Source organism: Leuciscus leuciscus (assembly GCF_965113295.1).
Source record: "Leuciscus leuciscus genome assembly, chromosome: 10".
Classification (NCBI taxonomy): domain Eukaryota; kingdom Metazoa; phylum Chordata; class Actinopteri; order Cypriniformes; family Leuciscidae; genus Leuciscus; species Leuciscus leuciscus.
In genome coordinates, this window is record NC_138734.1 from 34033133 (window position 1) to 34054163 (window position 21031).

Here is a 21031-nt window from a genome sequence, read left to right on the forward strand (position 1 = left end):
AACATTCAAAAAAGAGCTGAAAACTCTTCTCTTCCGTGAGCACTTAACCTCATAAAAAAAATAAAAAAATTCTCGCTTATCGGGCTCATGCTACTCTGAAAAATGCCTGAACTTCGTATTTTGAGCACTTCTTGCGTTGTTTTTGCCTCTTCACGATGACTTGCTTAATTTAGTCCCAATTTGTAAGTCGCTTTGGACAAAAGCGTCTGCTAAATGACTAAATGTAAATGTAAATGTTTAGCTTCTTCTATTTTCTAATGATTGCTCCAACAGTGGACCTTTTTTCACCAAGCTGCTTGGCAATTTCCACGTAGCCCTTTCCAGCCTTGTGAAGGTGTACAATTTTGTCTCTAGTGTCTTTGGACAGCTCTTTGGTCTTGGCCATGTTAGTAGTTGGATTCTTACTGATTGTATGGGGTGGACAGGTGTCTTTATGCAGCTAACGACCTCAAACAGGTGCATCTAATTTAGGATAATAAATGGAGTGGAGGTGGACATTTTAAAGGCAGACTAACAGGTTTTTGAGGGTCAGAATTCTAGCTGATAGACAGGTGTTCAAATACTTATTTGCAGCTGTATCATACAAATAAATAGTCATAATCATATATTTTGATTTCTGGATTTTTTTTTTAGATTATGTCTCTCACAGTGGACATGCACCTACGATGACAATTTCAGACCCCTCCATGATTTCCAAGTGGGAGAACTTGCAAAATAGCAGGGTGTTCAAATACTTATTTTCCTCACTGTATATACACTGTATATATATATATAATAATAATTTTTAGAAACATTTATTGTCCCTGTTTTTAAATTCATAGATAATAACAAGTGAGAATTCAATGGCATTATTTCCTACTTAAATATATATGTGTGTGTGTGTGTGTGTGTGTGTGTGTGTGTGTGTGTGTGTGTGTGTGTGTGTGTGTGTGTGTGTGTGTGTGTGTGTGTGTGTGTGTGTGTGTGTGTGTGTGTGTGTGTGTGTGTGTGTGTGTGTTTGTGTGTGTTTGTATAGGATTTTTTTATGTATTTTATTTATTTTCCTATATTCTGCAGCAATTGTCCATGTAGTATAAATTATTATATCATACTTTATTCACAAATACACTGATAGGGTCTAAGTGACAAACAAAGATAAAAGAGAGACATAAGTAAAATCCCCAAAAGTGATTAAACATACATGGTACAGCAGATATACACTCACCGGGTACTTTATTAGATATATCTGTTCGACTGCTCATTAACGCAAATATTTAATTAGCCAATCACGTCAGCAACTCAATGCATTTAGACATGTAGATAGACATGGTCAAGATAATCTGCTGAAGTTCAAACTGGGCATCAGAATGGGGAAGAAAGGTGATTTAAATGACCTTGAATGTGGCATGGTTGTTGGTGCCTGGGCTGGACTGAATGAGTATTTCAGAAACTGCAGATCTACTAGGATTTTCACGCACAACAATCTCTAGGGTTTACAGAGAATGGGCCGAAAAAAGAGAAAATATCCAGTGAGCGGCAGTTCTGTGGGCAAAAATGCCTGATTAATGCCAGAGATCAGAAGAGAATGACTGGTTCGAGCTGATAGAAAGGCAACAGACAACCGAGGTCTGCAGAAGAGCGTCTCTAAACTCAACAACATATCGAACCTTGAAACAGATGCGCTACAGCAGCAGAAGAATGTCTCGGTTACGTATGTAACCCTCGTTATGTCAGTGAAGACGAATGGGGTTTCGCTTAGAAAGCCTGTCATCTTCGAGTATATAAAACAAGCCAATGGCAATGAAATGCCATGGGTCTGCGGAATTTGCATAGCGTAACTCCGCCCCACCTCGTGGGTATATAAGGAAGTACGCCGGCAACATGCAGATATGTCTTCGCTGAGGAAGACATATTCCCCCACCCCCCCACACACACACACACACACATACACACACACAAAAAATGGTTTTAAGTCAGTTATTTATATATTTTGCTGTAGTGTGTCAGTAGGAAATATCAGTTTACATTTCCAAATATTCTTTTTGCCATTAATTGTAATAATCCAGTGAGATTTCTGTATGCACAGGGAATCTGACAACAGCCAGGATGATCTGATCTCACCATCATCGAGTCCGTCTGTGATTACATGAAGAAACAGAAAAAAACTGAGACAAACTAAATCCAGAAGAACTGCGGGAACGTCACCAAGATGCTTGAAGAAACCTTCCTGCAAAGCTACAGTACTGTGAAAAGTACTGGCACTTGTGTTAAAATGCTGTAAAGTGAGAATGCTTTCAAAAATAAAATCACAAATTTAATTTATTTATGATTTAACTTCTATTAACTAATTCAAATCAATATATGGTGTAACGACCCTTTGCGTTTGAAACGGCTTTTGTCCAGGTACACTTGCGCATAGTTTTTCAGGTAGCTTTGCAGGAAGGTTTCTTCAAGCATCTTGGAGATGTTCCCGCAGTTCTTCTGGATTTAGTCTGTCTCAGTTTTTTCTGTTTCTTCATGTAATCACAGACGGACTCGATGATGGTGAGATCAGATCATACCGGCTGTTGTCAGACTCCTTGTGCATACAGAAATCTCACTGGATTATTACAATTAATTACATTTGGAAATTTAAACTGATATTTCCTACTGACACACTACAGCAAAAGATATAAATAACTGACTTAAAACATGCCTATTACTTTTTGCACAGTACTGTACGTAACCGAGACGTTCCCTTTTGTGGTCACTACGAGTTACGTCAGTGACGACGAATGGGGTTCCCAGTCTAATCACGCCACCTCGGCTGTCTTCCAGTGCCCTGCGTAAGTCTGAGCTCCCTGTCATGAGACTGGCACAGACGAAGGACTCCTACTTAACACAGGAATACCAAGGTACACTGGGAAGCATATCTCAGTGGAAATATGCAATCATGCCCAACCCGAAGGGGGGGACTTGGAATACACATATGACCCCGAGGGGCTGCATATGGAGAATCACTGGGGTGTCAGGCCGCAGGTGGAATATTTCAACCCCAGGGGTGGCAAGGTGGCTTGCCGAGGGAAAGACACATGCTCAGAGAGGCTTACAATGGAAATACACATGTGGGGGTCGCCCAGAGGGGGAACCATGCACATGGAGGCACCTAGCCAAGCGCGAAAGCTGCCGGTGGCATAACTCTGGCGTTGACGTCAACAGTGCTGGAAGAAACTCAGGGCTTATTAGGCTTACCTGAGGAAAATATCGTACGTATCCCGTCCGTGGAGAGGAATGGCGAGCAAGCGAAGACACCTGAGCAGAATCTAGTACCGGCTAGTTGAAGCGAGTACATGAGAAGAAACTGGCTCCACTCAGAGATTGTAGAATCTCGCGAATGTGTTAGGTGTCGCCCAGCCTGCAGCTCTGCAGATGTCTGTTAGCGAGGCGACATGCGCTAGAGCCTAAGAGGATGCCACACTCCGGATGGAGTGGGCCGTCACACCAAGGGGGTATTGTCGACCTTGCTGCTGGTATGCCAAAGCAATGGCGTCCACTATCCAGTGAGACAACCTTTGCTTAGAGAGCCTTTCCCTTCAGCTTCCCACCATAACAGACAAAGAGCTGGTCTGAGGTCCTGAAACACTGCGTTCTGTCTACGTAAGCACGGAGGGCGCGTACTGGACAGAGCAGTGCCAAGGCTGGATCTGCCTCCTCCGAGGGCAGCGCTTGCAGGTTCACCACCTGGTCTCGAAAGGGTGTGGTGGGAACCTTGGGCACATATCCAGGCCGGGGTCTCAGGATCACGTGAGAGTTAGCCCGCCCGAATTCCAGGCATGCTTCGTCAACCGAAAATGCCTGCAGATCCCCTACCCTCTTGATGGAGGCCAATGCAACCAGGAGCGCTGTCTTAATTGACAGGAACTTAACCCTCTGAGGTCGGCAAACGCGCCCCCGCGTTTTGCTGGATTTTCTTCACATTGTAGTTCTTCACATTACTCCGTCATTTATGGTTATACAGAAAAAAGATATATAAAAAAAGAATCTGTGATATTTCTACTTTTGTATGTGTCCACTTACAATCAAATCAAAACATTGTGCTTTTGTAAAATAAAGAAAATAAACACGGTGTGCATTCTGCCTCTCCGTCGCGGTGAACTTTTTTTTCTTGAGCACGTCTATAAACTGAAACAAAACTCAGCGAATACTTGTCACACATTTATGAGCCATATACCTTTATACACATTTAAGTGTGTACTTTTAAATGATCGGATTCAAACTGAAAACAAATATTCTCTGTTTAAGTAATTTGTATAAAACCAACAGGATGTCCAGTATCTCAAACGCTTGCTAATTACTTTTAATTCGACCACGCCCACTCGCGCAAAAGTGATTCACATGCAAATCGTCCACATGGGACGCGAACGCCCTCGTTACCTCAAACACAAAACACCAAAAAACTTCACAAGTCTGCTTTTCGTCGAGTTTGGAAGACACGTCTGAGCTTACATTGGATTTAACTCAGAAGAAGAAGAACGCGATTTGAAGACAAGACATGTATCATATTTTGGAGCGCGATCGCGTTTGAATGTATCATATTTTGGAGCGCGATCCCGTTTGAATGTATCATATTTTGGAGCGCGATCTCACACAAAACACGTCTTAGAAATTTTAAATCAATATATTGTCTTATCTGAATGAGCAGTCAGGGTGATTTTCACATAGTTTTGGAGCAAATATTCTAGGCTACGTGATACAATTTTCAAAAGTCTTGTGAAGAAATAATCAGTATGGGTTTCATGGCCTTATTTCAGTGACAATTTTTTTTGGTATTTTCACAAACCACGCATAAATGTCATTATCTCAAAACTACAAACTTTTACATACATGCTGCTGATATATTATTGTAGCAGAGTTTGTGCTAAATACAGTGTAATAAGACTTTAGCCATGACAATGTCACAAGTAACAGAAATAAGCACAAATGTCAGAGCATGTCAGAACACCTCCAGGGCCAGAAAACAGCTCAGACCTCAGAGGGTTAAGCTCCACTGATTGCAGAGGCCCAAAGGGAGCACTCTGCAGGGCAGTTAGTACCACTGAGAGGTCCCAAGAGGGAACGAGAGGAGGGCGAGGAGGATTCAGTCTCATCGCTCCTCTCAGGAACCTGATGATCAGGTCGTGCTTTCCAACGGACTTACCTTCAACTGCGTTGTGATGTGCGGCAATGTCGGCAATATACACTTTCAGGGTGGAGGGAGAGAGCCTTCGCTTCAACCCTTTTTGCAGGAAGGAAAACACGACACTGATACGCATAGACATGTCGAGTGGACGATGCTCTAGCGGAAGTGATGGTAGCCACCACCGCTGGTGGTAGGGTACTCAAACCTGCCTCGTCCCGTCCAGGAGCCACACATGGAGGTGGGTTCCACGAGGGTGCCATAGGGTGCCCCGTCCCTGAGAAAGCAGGTCCTTCCTCAGAGGGATGGGCCAGGGAGGTGCTGTTGCGAGGAGTACTAGTTCTGGCAACCAGGTGCAGTTGTGCCAATACGGGGCAACCAAAATGACCTGCTCCTCGTCCTCCCTGATCTTGCACAAGGTCTGCGCAAGAAGGCTCACTGGGGGAAACGCATATTTGCGGAGGCCCCGCAGCCAGCTGTGTGCCAGTGCATCCGTGACGAGCGTGCCCTCGGTCAGGGAATAAAACAGGTCGCAGTGGTACGAGTCGTGGGAGGCAAACAGATCTACCTGTGCGTCCCAGAACTGATCCCAAATCAGCTGAACCGTCTGGGGATGGAGTCTCCATTCTCCAGGGAGAGGCCGAAGCCGAGACAGCTCGTCGGCCGCATGGTTCAGGTCTCCCGGGATATAAATGGCTCGAAGCGACCTCAGATGCTTCTGACTCCATATGAGGAGGTGGCGGGCGAGTTGCGACATACGGCGGGAGCGCAGACCACCTTGTCGGTTGATGTACGCTACTGTCGCGGTATTGTTTGATTGGACTAGTACATGCTGACCCCTGAGCAACGCACGGAAGCAGTGCAGGGCGAGATGTACAGGCAGCAACTCGAGGCAATTGACATGCCAAAGGCGCTGGGGTCCTGTCCAGGAGCCCGCGGCAGCATGTCCATTGCACATGGCGCCCCAGCCCATGGTGGAGGCATCTGTCGATACAACAACATGCCTGGAAACTCGTTCTAAGGGCACTCCGGCCCGTAGAAAACAGAGGATCGTCCACGGAGTGAAGGTCGGAGTCACTGGGACTCGGAGCGTGCCGTGTTGCCATGCCCACCTCGGGACTCGATCGCGAAGCTAAAGCTGAAGCGGTCTCATATGAAGCAATCCGGGTGGCGTCACTGCGGCTGCGGATGCCCCAGGAGCTAGGTTCCGGAGCACTAGGTCCCTGTGTTCGCAAACCTGGTCTCGAGGGCGAGCTAGGATCAGCCAGTCGTCGAGATAGTTCAGGATGCGAACCCCGTGTTCCCGTAGAGGAACAAGGGCTGCCTCGACGACCTTCGTGAAGACGCGAGGAGACAGGGCTAGCCCGAAAGGGAGAACCGCCTACTGGTATGCCTGCCCCTCGAAAGCAAACCGTAGGAACGGTCTGTGTCGAGGAAGAATGGAGACATGGAAGTAGGCGTCCTTCAGGTCGATCGCTGCAAACCAAACCTGCGGCCGCACACATTCGAAAATGCGTTTGGCCGTGAGCATCTTGAACGGCATCCTGTGAAGGGAGCGGTTCAAGACGCGCAGGTCCAGGATCGGTCGTAACCCGCCGGATTTCTTCGGTACAATGAAGTAGGGGCGAAATGACCGGCCCAGGCGTGGGTGGCATAGCGGCCCGGTGCGGGGGCATGGTCATTAGCTGCGTCCTGCCAGAGGAGGCCAGGGGAGGACCAGCGTCCCACGGGGGCATGCTCTGGCAGGGGTCTGGCGACAGAGGGGGATGAGAGTGGCGAGGCTCATGAGCGGCGCGCACTGTCATCCGAGAACTCTGTGTGCTCAGAGATGAGTGTGCCAGTTCTTTCTTTAACCGAAACAGGGTGCTGGCCGTCGTGGGACGAGCAGCGGGATTCGGAAAACCAAGGATTCTCCCCCGGCCCTCCACCGGTGGAAGGAGCGGCCCTGCTACCGTCTCCTGAAAAGAACTGATCGCTATCTCTGAGCAGCCCGTCTCAGGAGCGCCGCTTAGCCTGGCGTTTAGCGGGCGCAGGACGGGAGAGGGCTGTGGCGCCTTCCTGCGGCTTCCTCCACGACGTGGCCCGGGTGAAGGCCCGGGTGAAGGCTGCCGCGGGAGGGCGCCCTCGGCGGCAAGCAGACTGAAGCGCCTGTGCCGACGGCTGGGTGGAGGCAGCAGCGGGCCGTCGGGGCAGGACATGTTTGAGAGCCTCAGTCTGCTTCTGGGCAGTCGAGAACTGCTGGGCAAAGTCCTCGACTGCTCCGCCGAAGAGGCCAGCCAGGGATATGGGGGTGTCGAGGAAACGGGTTCGCTCGGCCTCCCGCATATCGGCCAGGTTTAGCCACAGGTGTCGCCCCTGGACCACACGTGGACATCACCTGACCCAGGGAGCATGCAGTCACCTTCGTCGCTCGGAAAGCAAGGTCGGTGGTGGCACGCAGCTCATCAAAGAGCCCTGGGTCAGACCTCCCCTCGTGCATGTCCCTGAGCATCTGGGCCTGGTAGACCTGCAGAGTGGCCATGGCATGCAGTGAGGAGGCCGCCTGCCCCGCAGCTCTGTAGGCCTTCGCCACAAGGGTGGAAGAGAACCTACAGGCCTTGGAGGGGTGCTTTGGGTCACCGCGGGAAGAAGCACTCTGCGGACACAGTTGCATCGCAACAGAGCGTTCAACCTGGGGAACCCCAGTGTACCCTTTGGCGGCCACCTGATCGAGGGGAGGCAAGGCGGAGGAGGTCGCCGAGCGATCACAGGAAGACAAGGGTGCCTTCCAGGACCTCGTGACCTCCTCATGCACGTCAGCGGCCGCACCCAAAAACCAATCGTCCAGCCGCGAGTGCACAGGGCCGGGTGGCAGGGACCACTCGAGCCCAATGGCCCCGGCTGCCCGGGAAAGCATGGCCGTCAGCTCGGGATCAGACTCGGGCAATGCTGGCACGAAATCTTCATCTTCGAGGACTCCTGCCCACCTTGTGATGCAGCGATTGACATTACATCTTCCTTTGGAGCACCGAAAGAGACCCGCGGCATGCCGAGAGATGATGCCGCGGGCTCAATCGGGACGCTCTCGGGTTGCGCTGTGCAAGAGGGGGGTGTGGAGCGTGGAATAGTCGGCGCTTTGTTCCACACCATCACCCTCAGTTCACCCTGGCCGCCAGCCGCAGTACCAGCTCTCGCGGAGCTCGTAGATCGGGGGGCGGATGAGGGGACTCTCCCTCGAACGAGGTCATTGAGTCTCGAACGCAACAGCGCAATGGTCATGTTCCAGCAATGAGAACATGACTCATCCACAAACGCTGCCTAAGCGTGGTCAACGCCCAGACACGCAAGACAGCGATTGTGCCTATCAGAGTCAGATATAACACGACCGCAACCAGAAGTGCACGGGCGAGGCATCTTTAAAAAGACGTGCCACGTGCAATGCTCTTTTGTGAAAGGAGATTTCTCCGCAGAGTGTTGAAGCAACCAGGGAGATGAACACACAAACACTGGCAAATCACTGCACAGATAAGCAGGGAAAGTGCACTCGCTGGAACTCGCTGTCACACCAACACCTGGAGAGAGGCTCGTCTCGAAGTGGATAGAGATAATACTCAGAATTGGCTTGTGGAGTGAAGTGAATAACTCGGCTCCGAAGCGAAAACATATCTGCATGTTGCCGGCGTACTTCCTTATATACCCATGAGGTGGGGCGGAGTTACGCTATGCAAATTCCGCAGACCCATCGCATTTCATTGCCATTGCCTCGTTTTATATACTCGAAGATGACAGGCTTTCTAAGCGAAACCCCATTCGTCATCACTGACGTAACTCGTAGTGACCAATCCTGTCAGCTAAGAACAGGAAACTGAGGCTACAATTCACACGAGCTCACCAAAATTGGACCGTAGAAGATTGGAAAAACGTAGCCTGGTCTGATGAGTATTGACTTCTGCTGCGAAATTCAGATGGTAGGGTCAGAATTTGGTGTAAACAACATGAAATCATAAGTCCATCCTGCCTTGTATCAACGGTTCAGGCTGCTTGTGGTGTAATGGTGTGGAGGATATTTTCCTGGCACACACTGGGACCCTTAGTACCAATTGAGCATCGTTTAAACGCCACAGCCTACCTGAGTATTGTTGCTGACCATGTCAATCCCTTTATGAACACAGTGTATCATCTTCTGATGGCTACTTGTCACAAAGCTCAGATCATCTCAAAGTATTTTCTTGAACATGACAATGAGTTTACTCAAATGGCCTCAACAGTCGCCAGATCTCAATCCAGACGAGCAATAGAGCTTTGGGATGTGGTGGAATCGGAGATTTGCATTATGGATGTGCAGCCGACAAATCTGTAGCAACTGCGTGATGCTATCATGTCAATATGGACCAAAATCTCTGAGGAATGTTTCTAGCACCTTGTTGAATCTATACAACCAAGAATCAAGTCAAGGCAAAAGGGGGTCCAACTCAATACTAGCAAGGTGGACCTAATAAAGTGGCCAGTGACAATGAACAGGTTTTACAGATTCTTCCATTTTTGTGTTTGTCAACCATCTGTCAATCAAAAAGGAACATCAAAATGCACTTAGGCTACTCATCCTACACAAACGTTACATCAAAAATGTTGAGTAGGATATGGTTCACTTTTAATAACTAGTTTTGTTATTTAAAACATACAGCCTTTTAGGTGTCCTAGCAAAAGAACCGCAAGTCTAGTATGTTAATGTAAGTTTTGTGAGTAGTTTAAAAGCTTAAATAGTTTAAGGTACTAATAGTTAGTGCTCCGTTTGGAGGCAGAGATTTAATGCATGATAAGGGTGACCTGATGCTTTACAATCAACGTGAAAAAAACAAAGTATTAAGATATATTAAAGTGCTCACCTTTGCGGAATTCGTCTCCCGTTTTACCAGCTTGGGATTTCGGGGAGCCACTACTTTTGTTTTGAATCCCACTGGCATCTTCTCGCGTGAACTGCGGAGGTTTGACTGAGATGCTTGGACATTTGAGCCTGGCATTGTGAAACAAACGTAACTTACTCGCGCTTTATGTAGAAAGTTGAAATCAAATGTTAATGGCAGACATATCTGGTTTCTTTCTTGATTGTCGATGACAAGCGAAACATACGAGAAATGTTTAACCGAGAAGCAGATGGCTAGACGCCATTCGCACGCTAGGTCGATTATTTGGTAAAGTTCTGTTTATTATTATCTGTTATTACACGTCCAGGACGTTTTAAAAAATATATTTGTAAAATAAAAACATAGCGACATTACAAACTAAGTGTTTAAATTATAAAGAAATTATTTAAAATCCCAGGTAATTTCTTGTGAAGGCTCTTCCGCCAGCTTCTCCACTTTGAGCTTGGTGGTTACTATGGCACCGGGGTACTGAACGTTCTCAGTAAACAGATCTCTGATTGGTGCGCATGTGTAAAGAAGCCCTGGGATTCGCTGTGAGTTTTGGGCCCGAGCAGCAGTAGCTGAATATATCTGTACCATAGCAACTTCAAAACCACAAACAAAGTGTACCTTTCCCTTGTGCTCGTATTTATTTTGATTAAAATCTGAAAGAACTGCAAAGTGTAGACTGTATGAGACAGCATAATGGAATGTCATGGAACAATGGCAGAGAAAATTTAGGCCAAACTTACTTGAACAACATTTTATTTTACACCTTACATTCATATTGAGGTGCTCAGCAGTAGATACACCACATCAAGAATGAAAACTGCCTAAAATCATGTAGTATTTAGTATTTTTCCTGACTGTTCAGTGTAACATTAGGCAAACAGGCGTGTCCCCATGTAATTTCTACTAAATTAAAGTCACCATGAAATCAAAATGGACAATTCTTGTTTTTAATGGAATATTGTAGCAACTTCTCTTCTCTGATGACGTGTTTACTGGTGTGAGGGCGGGACAACTTGTCACTCACATGACATCGCAGAAATAGTCTCCTCATTCAGAGCAGCATTATGACATGTATGAAAGCGAGGCTGTGAGGGATAGACTTATCATGTTTTCAATGGCATGATTGGCATCCCCTGTAAAAAACTGTAAAAGCTCCTAGATCACTCATGATTTTCTACAGTTGTCTGGGGGTTTTTGTCTACTGAAATTTCTCTGAAAGATATTTTTGCAGTGTTTCGTCAGCAGAACAATCCAAAAGCACATTAAATAACAGTTCAACCCGCTTGAAGAGATTTTAATTCCCGTTAAAAATAAAAGATGCTGTGAATAAGATCTATCTATAGCAAACCACAAGCATCCAATAAATTCTCAATAATCAATATCAACATTGTTATTCTTGTTCGAATATCACTTGAATTTCAGTCACAATAGACTGCAATAGTTTTTCAGCGGCGCTGGTTCCGGATTTTTTTCTTTCTTTTTCTTTCATTCATTTTTGCCATAGGGATTTAGAAAAAAGTCTTTGTTAAAGAGTTATAAGCCATGAACCAAGCCAATCAGCTATGAGGTGAATCAACATATGCATATGTATATACAAACATTGCATAATTTTGAGAGTGTAGGGAGATGGACTTGATTACGTCATGTAATTAATGGGAGTGGGCTATTTTAAAGAGCTATTTTAGAGCATTTAATTTTCTGTACAGCATCATGGGTAATGTAGTTTTTCACCAGGAATTCCACTATTAAACCATTTTTTTTTTTTAATAAGCTGAAATAATGCAGGCTGACAGCATCAGCAGAAGCAAATACCATCGATTAACAATCTCGTAGCTCACAGAAGGTCAGTCTTTAAAGATTTATAAGTTATCATTCAAAATCAATTCACTCATTTTCATTCCTACCAAATCAAATGCAGGACCTAATTTTACCCATTACCCATTACCCACTCACCCATTATCCATTCATTGTGCCTTTGTCCACCCATTGCTAGAGTTCAAGTGTTGATCAAGTGTTGATCATATGATCAATAGCATAATGCATGACTGAACAAGCAAAGTAATTATTACATTTCTTTCTCTTTTTCATGAATGTTATAATTTAAATATTCTTTATTTTATATTTATTTTAATTTTGACTGAAGCTCCGCTTTATAATCCACATACACTCTTATTTAAAACAAATCCAAAAAGAGTTTTAAAGCATCACATATTCTGAATTGGATGGGCAACAATTCAAGAATTAACCACTGAAACACCCAAATTGGTCATAGCTAATTTGACCGATCAATGTCCCCTCAATCAATGTGTACAGCGCTACAGCCTAGCAACCAATACACTTATCTGAAGAACGTATAATAAAACATCAAGAGCTTCTTCTAATCTCCAAAGAACCATAACCAACTCAAAACCATTACATTTGTTTAACCTAAGTGGCTTCAAAGAACCAGTGAAGAACTTGGAATGTTCAATGAATGTTAAAGGCATCATTGTGAATTAGAACCTTTATTTTTATGTGCAGATGAGGCTGTGGCAAACTCTTTTTTACATGCATAATCTCTGCGCGTGACAAACTGCACTTTAACCGTTTCCCTGGACACTTAAGTTAAACTACAAAGCACGTTATTTCCCCTGCTGTGATGCACCACTAGGCTACACCGCTGTGCTGGTCCTGGCAGGATGACAGTTCTCAAGGCTCTTTAACTGCGGGTCAGTGAGCGGCCCATTCTGACAGAAAATTGGATTAGTACAACTAGCCCTGTTTAAGAAACGACTCCTCCTTCGTCACGCCACCCTTCCCACGAGAACGTCGGGTGTTTGACCTCTCGCTCAGGTTGTTCTGTATTATTGCTCGTGCCAACAACATCCCGCTCAGTAACTCGACACCGCTGCGGACATGTCAACATCCAGCGAATGCAGGTAAGGGGAAAAACGAATGAACGCCAGACCTGCCAAATTAATCTCCTACATCATATCAGAATGCTTTTATGAAATCTTAGTGAGAAGAAAAATATGTTATTACATTCGTGAGAAGTCGCCACCATGACAACTGTCGCTTTCAATTTCTATCCCATCAAACAAGGCTTTATATCATAGATCAACCTGAAGTAAATGGTAGATCATTTTAAATAAACCTGCATGATTTACATTCAGGCAGTCTCTGTCCTGACTGTTTGGACGGCGATAGTTTATTTAGCCTATCATATTTCTTCCACTATGCGCCCTCCACTGTAAAAAATAAATAATTTGTTGTCGATTTGATGCTTGAATGAAATTCAGCATTTCAAATAACATAAGCTATCTATAAAATCATCTACTTGTGATTATGGTTACGTAACCAGAATCCTCCTATTCAGCTTTGGTGGATGCGCTCAGAATAATACGCAGGCTCTTAAAGAGACAGGCTGCGCTGTTAAACCTGAGAAAAAAACAGCTATGGAAACAGTCCCAAATGAGGACATGGCTGTTCAGTTGGCAGGCCTTTTCAAAAAAGAAAAAAGAAAAGAAAAAAAAGGCAGAGCTGTGATTGTAAAATAAGAGGTCTATTGTGCATTCTCACTGAGCGTTGAGTCGTAGCCTGTGTTTGAAACTCAGCTCTCTGAATGGAAAGTGCTGATCCCGCAACGCCCTGCAGCACCACGGACAGCGCATGCTTACAGCTCGGCCATTCAGCTCTTCCTAGTTCCTACTCAATATGATTCTTGTTACGTGCCCTACAGCTATGAAAGGCTTTCTGATCATAAATGTGGGCAGTCCAACCATGCAAGCAATTTAGTAAGGATGGGCCTACTGTTTGTCTTTTTTTTTTTGTACAGTTTGTTTCAGTTTTAAAAGACTATAAAATAATTCAGATTATAGTGAAAGTATAGTTAAATAATGACAGACACTTCTTGAGAACCAGAAAGCATTCTGCGGTTGCTTCCTTTAGTAACTTGCATTGTCATATTGAGTAACTGCATAAAGACAGCAAGTGAATATTTAACCGCCTACTAAGTTATTTGGCCTAAGTATTCTTGAACATTAACAGATGCTCTTTATAATTTTGCTACAATTAAAAATACCATGGCCAGCTTTGATAGTTAAGTATCCAGCTAAAAAAAAACATGATGAGCATAGACCAGAGAATATATTTGATTTGCATATAGTTAAAACTCAGAAATGGATTTTCTCTCAACTGACCGTCCATTAGCTTTATATGGTAAGAAACATGACTATTTACTACAGTGATTGTTCAGCTAAATGACTGTCAAAGAGAAGAGATCATTCAACATACTTCAACACAATAGCATAACAAATGACAAGGATAAAAAATACAATAAAATAAATACAATATAAAAAAAAAAAACTTTTTTACTGTAGTATATGGGTACTTTTCTTTATCTATTCTGAATGCTGCTGTCAGCTCTGTCACTCTGTCCTCATTCTCAAAGCAACTTGACAGGGTCATTGCACTTCTTACACCTTCATATTTCATAACCAAGTTATGTTGCGTAGGAACGTAGGTAGGTTAGTCAGACGTTATCCAACAGTACTTTATTGGGACACGTGTGATTTGAATGCATGCCAGCCCCACCAAAAAATATTAAGCAAAAAAAACAATGTTTTGTTTCTATCTAGCTACAGCTATGAGGAGTACAAAGAAACAGCAGACTGGCTGCTCGCTAACACAGACATCAGACCCAAAGTGGCAATTATCTGTGGTTCAGGACTCGGTGGATTGGCTGACCTGCTGGACAACAAGAATGTGTTTCCTTACAACAAAATCCCGCGCTTTCCCCACAGCACAGGTAGGAGACAGATTGCTAAATTCACATAAACCTTTGGTGTATCATTCATAACCCATTCAGGGAGTATTGTTTCATATTCTATTAATTGTCTACGCAAAAAAAAAAAAAATATATAAAAGAAAGTGCTGATGTTTATCGCTCACTGTCATTATTTGATTATTATTTGCATTAACAAACATTAAAAATACACACCCTCATGTCTCTTCAGTGCAAGGACATAAAGGTCAGCTGGTGTTCGGAGAGCTGAATGGGAAGCAGTGTGTTTGCATGCAAGGCCGTTTCCATTTCTACGAGGGCTATAACGTTGCCACGGTAAGTTTCATTTTTAAAATCTTAAAAGTATGAGCATTAAACAAAACCAGCACATGCAAAATCACATGCGTTTGGAATGAAAACACATTGTTAGTTGATAATTAAAAGAATCATCTCATAAGTCAAGAGTGATCTCAGTTTTTATTTTCCTTTAGCAATAATATACCACAGCACTAACACAGAGGTTATTCTGTACTTAACCATTGACTTCTCATTGCTGCTATCAGCAATTTAAGTATAACAGAGAATAGTTAACATTTGACAACTGACTCAATCGCCTCCTATAAACTTTTACAACATACAACATTCCAACATCTGTGATCAAGTAAAAAAAATCAAAATCAAACAGTGCTTACTCTTTATTGCAGGAGCCAAGTGAAATACTGTATGGCATTATGATTTATGATTCTTCGGTATGTTTTTTTATTAAAAAAGTGATTAAATAGTTGTAAATATTCTTGCCTGGGTTGTAGAAAAGCAGTCATATGTTTGTTTCTTATTTCTTAATTCAATGCACATGAGGGAATCAATTAAAATGTAGTTTCAAATCACAATTGTTTAGTGAAAATATTTATTTTAAAATGGACAATTTAGACAAAGCTGGGGGACAGTTAAACTATATAGTTTTGATAACTGCATATTAACCACATATATCAATTCAGATTTCAGTCTTTAATTTCCTGTTTCATAAAGATGAGGACAGTTTGTCAAAGCAGCTCTATATCTCAGGGTTTTCTCCTTCTGTTTTAGGTCACATATCCAGTAAGAGTGTTTTTCCTTCTCGGGATTGAGACTCTGATTGTGACCAATGCTGCTGGAGGGCTCAATTCTAAATTTAAAGTGGGTGACATCATGCTTATCAGAGACCATATCAATATGCCTGGATTTGCTGGCCAAAATCCCCTGTGTGGACGCAATGAGGAAAGGTGAATTGCTATTTACTAAATTGAGATACGTTTTATTCAAACAAACAAACCGATTTGAGATCCTTTTTTATAATTATGTTTAAAGATGGCTAATTCTACCTAACACCAATATTTTTTTATTTATTTTTTGTCTTTGTTTTTAAGAGTTCAGCTTTGGTTTTGCTATTGGCTTTGCAATATAATCTTACTTGCATGTCTCTAAGGATTTATGCAACCAGTCTAATGATCACTGACATTTGTGTTACGTCCCTGTAGATTTGGAGTGCGCTTTCCCTGCATGTCTGATGCTTATGATAGAGAATTGGCACAGTTGGCCAGGAAAACTGCCCAAGAATTGGGCTGTGCCTCTTTCCTTCAGGAGGGTGTTTACTGCATGTTGGCTGGACCGTCCTATGAGACAATTGCAGAATGCAGGGCTTTACAGCTGCTTGGGGCGGATGCTGTGGGTACGTACTGTACATATCACTTTTATCAAAAATGTCATGAGTGGGCAAGACGTATTATCGCTTGAAGATGAAAACCATAACCATATATCATCATTTCGAGCAAGGACCCCCTTTGAGGGACAGAGCAGGAACCTATTATTATATTGTTTTTCACAAAAATTACTTATTAATGAAGCCCCGATGACAGGCCGATAAAAATATATAGGGGCCATACATTTCTTAATTCGTTCTCTCTAATGAGTTTTCTCAATTTAAATAAGTAAATTATGGCCACGTTGAACTAATTCGTTCCCTCGTTTTGATTTAACTAAGGGAACAAATTTGTACAACAGGGCCATGATTTAGTAAATGAAGTAAAAAAGGGAATGAATTGTTCAATCGTGCACACAATTTACTTAAAACAAGAGAACGAATTAGTAAAGTATTACATCAGCACGTTTTACTAATTAGTTCCCTTGTTTTAAGTCGTCAGTCATTGGAATGAATTGTTAATTTGTGGCCACGATAAACATATTTTTCCTGCATCTCATGTAATTTATTAATTATTATAAATTGTATATATTATATTCATTATATTATATAAATGAATTAATTATTATAAATGATAAATTACTTGAAAATGAATAATATATATATTGTAGTTTTTACTTTAAATATATATATTATTTTTCTTTATATTCCTCTTCTGCTGCAAATTATTGTTTGACCTTAAAGTAATTTTAAAATGAAATAAACTAGATGAAAGGGTCACTAAGAATTTTTTCAGCAAGGATGTGTTAAATTGGTCAAAAGTGACAGCAAAGACATTTCTAATGTTATAAAAGATTTCTATTTTAAATAAATGCTTTTCTTTTGAACTTCCTATTCTATCTCTTTTTATTCCAAATATGTATCATGGTTTCCACAAAAATATTAAGCAGCACAACTTTTTTCAACATTGATATTGTAATGTTGCTTGAGCACCAAATCAGTATATTAGAATGATTTTTGAAGCATCATGTGGCACTGAAGACTGGAGTAATGATGCTGAAAATTCACAGTAATAAATTACAATTTAAAATAGAAAATAATGGTTTAAATTATAATAATATTTCTACTATTTTTGCTGTATTTTCGTCAAAAAAATGCAGCCTTGGTGAGTGTTGTGTTTCTCTGTAATTAGGTATGAGTACCGTTCCAGAGGTGGTGATCGCTCGGCACTGTGGGATGCGTGTGTTTGGACTCTCCCTAATTACCAACAAGGTAGTGACTGACTATGACAGCAAGGAAAGGGCTAATCATGAAGAGGTCCTGGAAACCACCCGTATGCGAACCGAAGTCCTGCAGAAGATAGTCTGCAATTTAGTGACAAACATGTAGCATAACCAGCAACTACATTTACTGTAGTACAAAAATCTTGCGGCTGCTCTTGAAATACTTCCACAGATTTGCACTTCCACCCAGACAGTTTGACAATGTATTATGACATAGTGTCCTCCTTGATACTTCTCATGTTCAGGATTCAAGTAAATTTATGAACTTTGCAGTGCCTCAAGACTCTCTAAATGGAAATTTAGGCTAGGTTCATTTTGTTTACTTTTGATATTGTCCTCAAATAACATCGGTATTAATATGACACGTATACTGTGTGATGCATTCACATTTTTCCTGAAATGAAAGTTAAGAACAACTGAAATTAGCAGTGTTACATAACTATTAGCATTCCTGTCACTATGTCTTGAAAAAAGAGTTAAAGAACAAACATACATGAAAAGGGACAAACACAGACTTGCACTCTAATACAGTGATACTGTCACGGTGACACAACCATCTGTCAGCCCATCGTCACCAGATCAGCACGCTCCACCCACTCGTTCACTCTCCCCGGATTACTGATTCAATGCACATGCACCTCCTGATCAACCTGCACTATATACCTCACACAGCCTGCACACCATTGTCTGGTCTTGTCTAACCACGTATAAACTCATCTCTTGCTGCAACTCCCGTCTGTCTTCTGTCTTCTGTCTTCTGATCCCGAGCCGTTGTGTGTGTTCAGTCTGTACCATCCTTCAACCACCTGCACCTGTGATCATCATATTCCACCCAGCTAAGTCACAGTGCAACTGCTTGAACTTCACATTCACCCTTCCATCAACCACTGTTTGTTCTCTGCATCCTATTAATAAACTTTGTTTATGATTATTAAAATATCAATTAATATATTAAATAAGCACGTTTTATCTTTTTAGTTTTATAAACTTGTCTGGAAGTTGAAATTCACATGTAAAATAATGTTGAAAAATCTCTTTACAAAGTTTTGTGATACTTTATAGATTTAAAATTTTATAGTAATGTTATTTATTTTACTATGTACTTGATTTTGACTAAAATGTGACAATAATAGAATTTATTATGATTAACCCCTTGAGATGTATCATCTTGTTTTCGAGGGGGTCCTTACAATGTAACACAATTACAACTTAAAAAACATAACAAGATTACAATTAACAGTATATAACATGTGCAGTCCACTTTAAAGTAAGATAATAAAGATTGTTTGAACAACCGAAATGATGTATGGATCTAATGTCTGCAGGTAAATTATTCCAGTCTATTGGTGCTTTAAACATAAATGCTCTTTTGCCAATTGTTTTTTGTTTTTTTTTGCACGAAGAACAAGAAAATAAGTCTGGACAGAATGCCTAACTTGGTGGTTTGAAGAAAAGGGTATAAAGTATTGTTGTAGATAATTAGGATAATCAAAATAAATACATTTAAATATAAATTGAAACCAATGAATCTGCTTTCTCACAGACAAAGTGCATCATACATTGTAGTACGGTGATGAGTGTAAAAAGAACATCCTAAAACAAATCTGCAAATTCTATTATATGCTGTATTAAGCGAGGCAAGATCAGCTTTTGATGCCGTATGATAAACCACATCACAGTAATCAAAGGACGGAAATATTAACTGAGAAACAAGTTTCTTACGAACTCTATAAGAAAAGCAATTTCGAGATCGATGCAAAATACTCATTCCAACATTGACTTTGCATAAAACATGATTAATGTGTGGTTTAAAAGAAAGTTAAGAATCAAGCCATACACCAAGATATTTAATAGTATCAACTCTATGCAAAGGAGTACCGTCTTTACATGATACAACACAAGAACAGTTTTTGGAATTAAGTTTATGTCTAGAACTAAAGATCATAGTATATGACTTGGTTTTATTAAGCACTAATTTATTAGACAAAGGCCAATCTTTTAAAGTATTAAAATCCGATTGAAGAGATAATTGAATTTGTATAGAAGCAGAATTAGACTTATATATGACAGTATCATCCGCATAAAGTTGAACCTGACAGTTTTTGAGAAGTAATGGTAGATTATTTACATAAATATAAAAAAGAAGTGGTCCCAAAACTGAACCTTGAGGCACACCTTTTTGATGAATCAGAAGATCAGATTTATTCCCATTTAGGACAACACATTGTTTTCTGTTATGCAGATATGAATTAAACCACAAAACTGTATTTTTAGAAAAACCAATAGCATGAAGTTTATCTAAAAGCAAAAAACGATCAACCAAATCAAAAGTTTTGGTTAAATCAAGAAAAATAGCACCCGTGAGCTTACCATTATCTAAAGCTGAAAACACATCATTAGTAAACTTACTGTAAGTAATGCAGTAGTTGTAGAATGATTAGACCTAAAACCAGATTGAGATGATGATAGAATATCATTAATACATAAATAATTTGAAAGTTGTTTATAAATTAATTCTTCAAAAACTTTAGATATAGAACATCTGATAGATATTGGTCTATAATTATTGAGATCAAGTACATCACCTCCCTTATGAAGTGGAGTAATGCGTGCACATTTCCAGATCACCGGCAACTCACATGTAGACAAAGAAAGATTAAATAAATCAGCAAGTGGATACATATGAAAATGAGAAGATAATTTAAGATAGGCTACCTATTTTCAATTCCATATAATCCAGCACAGTCACTTTTAATTCATCAATGGCATTCTGAATATCAATTGGTGCAATCTTCTCAAATGAAAATGAACTATTACAAGATGCAGTCTCATTAAAAGTATCAGTATTCAAGTAAGAAGCAGATACTAAAGTAGACCAGATTGAAGAAAAATGCTGATTAAATTCGTGCGCAATAGATAGGGAGTCATTATCAACTCTAATTTGATTAATTGAATGTTTATTTGATGTGCTACTAATAATGTTTTTAATTTTATTCCAGAATTGTTTAGGATTTTTATAATGAAATAAAGACATTCTTTATAATAATTAGACTTTGCATTTCGAGTTTTTGTCTTGCTCAAATTTCTCAAATGCCTATAGACTTCCTAATCAGCATTACTTCTTGTCTGACGAAATGTTGTCCATGCTTTGTCCCTTTGCCAAAAGAGACTAATAAGTTCCGAATTAATCCAAGGAAGATGATTGCCTTAACCCTAACAGTTTTCTAAGGTGCATGCTTGTCCACAACATTTATAAACTCAGTATAAAAAAAATATATT

At 41.4% G+C, this 21031-nt stretch overlaps 2 protein-coding genes across 6 annotated transcripts in view; one reads left to right on the forward strand and one right to left on the reverse strand.

Annotated features, from left to right (window-relative positions):
- LOC309507615 (hydrocephalus-inducing protein-like) overlaps nucleotides 1-10485 on the reverse strand; it is an 80435-nt gene extending 69950 nt beyond the window's left edge. For all 5 annotated transcript variants that reach the window (XR_014209202.1, XM_082181914.1, XM_082181913.1 and 2 more), the window contains exon 1: nucleotides 10000-10485. Coding sequence is in view for 4 of the 5 variants with exons in the window: in XM_082181914.1 (XP_082038040.1) it covers nucleotides 10000-10134 (135 nt within the window). In the remaining variant the exon portion in view is untranslated. The remainder of the gene's footprint in view (nucleotides 1-9999) is intronic.
- A 2204-nt stretch (nucleotides 10486-12689) lies between these two features.
- On the forward strand, nucleotides 12690-20798 carry pnp6 (purine nucleoside phosphorylase 6). Its single transcript, XM_082181860.1, has 6 exons — nucleotides 12690-12947; nucleotides 14646-14815; nucleotides 15024-15127; nucleotides 15878-16053; nucleotides 16309-16499; nucleotides 17662-20798. Exons 1-6 carry the CDS (start codon nucleotides 12925-12927, stop codon nucleotides 17856-17858), a joined length of 861 nt encoding a protein of 286 aa, XP_082037986.1. The 5' UTR covers nucleotides 12690-12924; the 3' UTR covers nucleotides 17859-20798.
- Nucleotides 20799-21031: the final 233 nt, after the last annotated feature.

Bases quoted from the DNA above. Each gene is read 5' to 3' on its own strand.
- pnp6 (XM_082181860.1), top strand. From the start codon at position 12,925: ATGTCAACATCCAGCGAATGCAG. The intron at 16,054-16,308 runs GTGAATTGCTAT...ACGTCCCTGTAG, and splicing joins TGTGGACGCAATGAGGAAAG to ATTTGGAGTGCGCTTTCCCT. The intron at 16,500-17,661 runs GTACGTACTGTA...CTCTGTAATTAG, and splicing joins GCTTGGGGCGGATGCTGTGG to GTATGAGTACCGTTCCAGAG.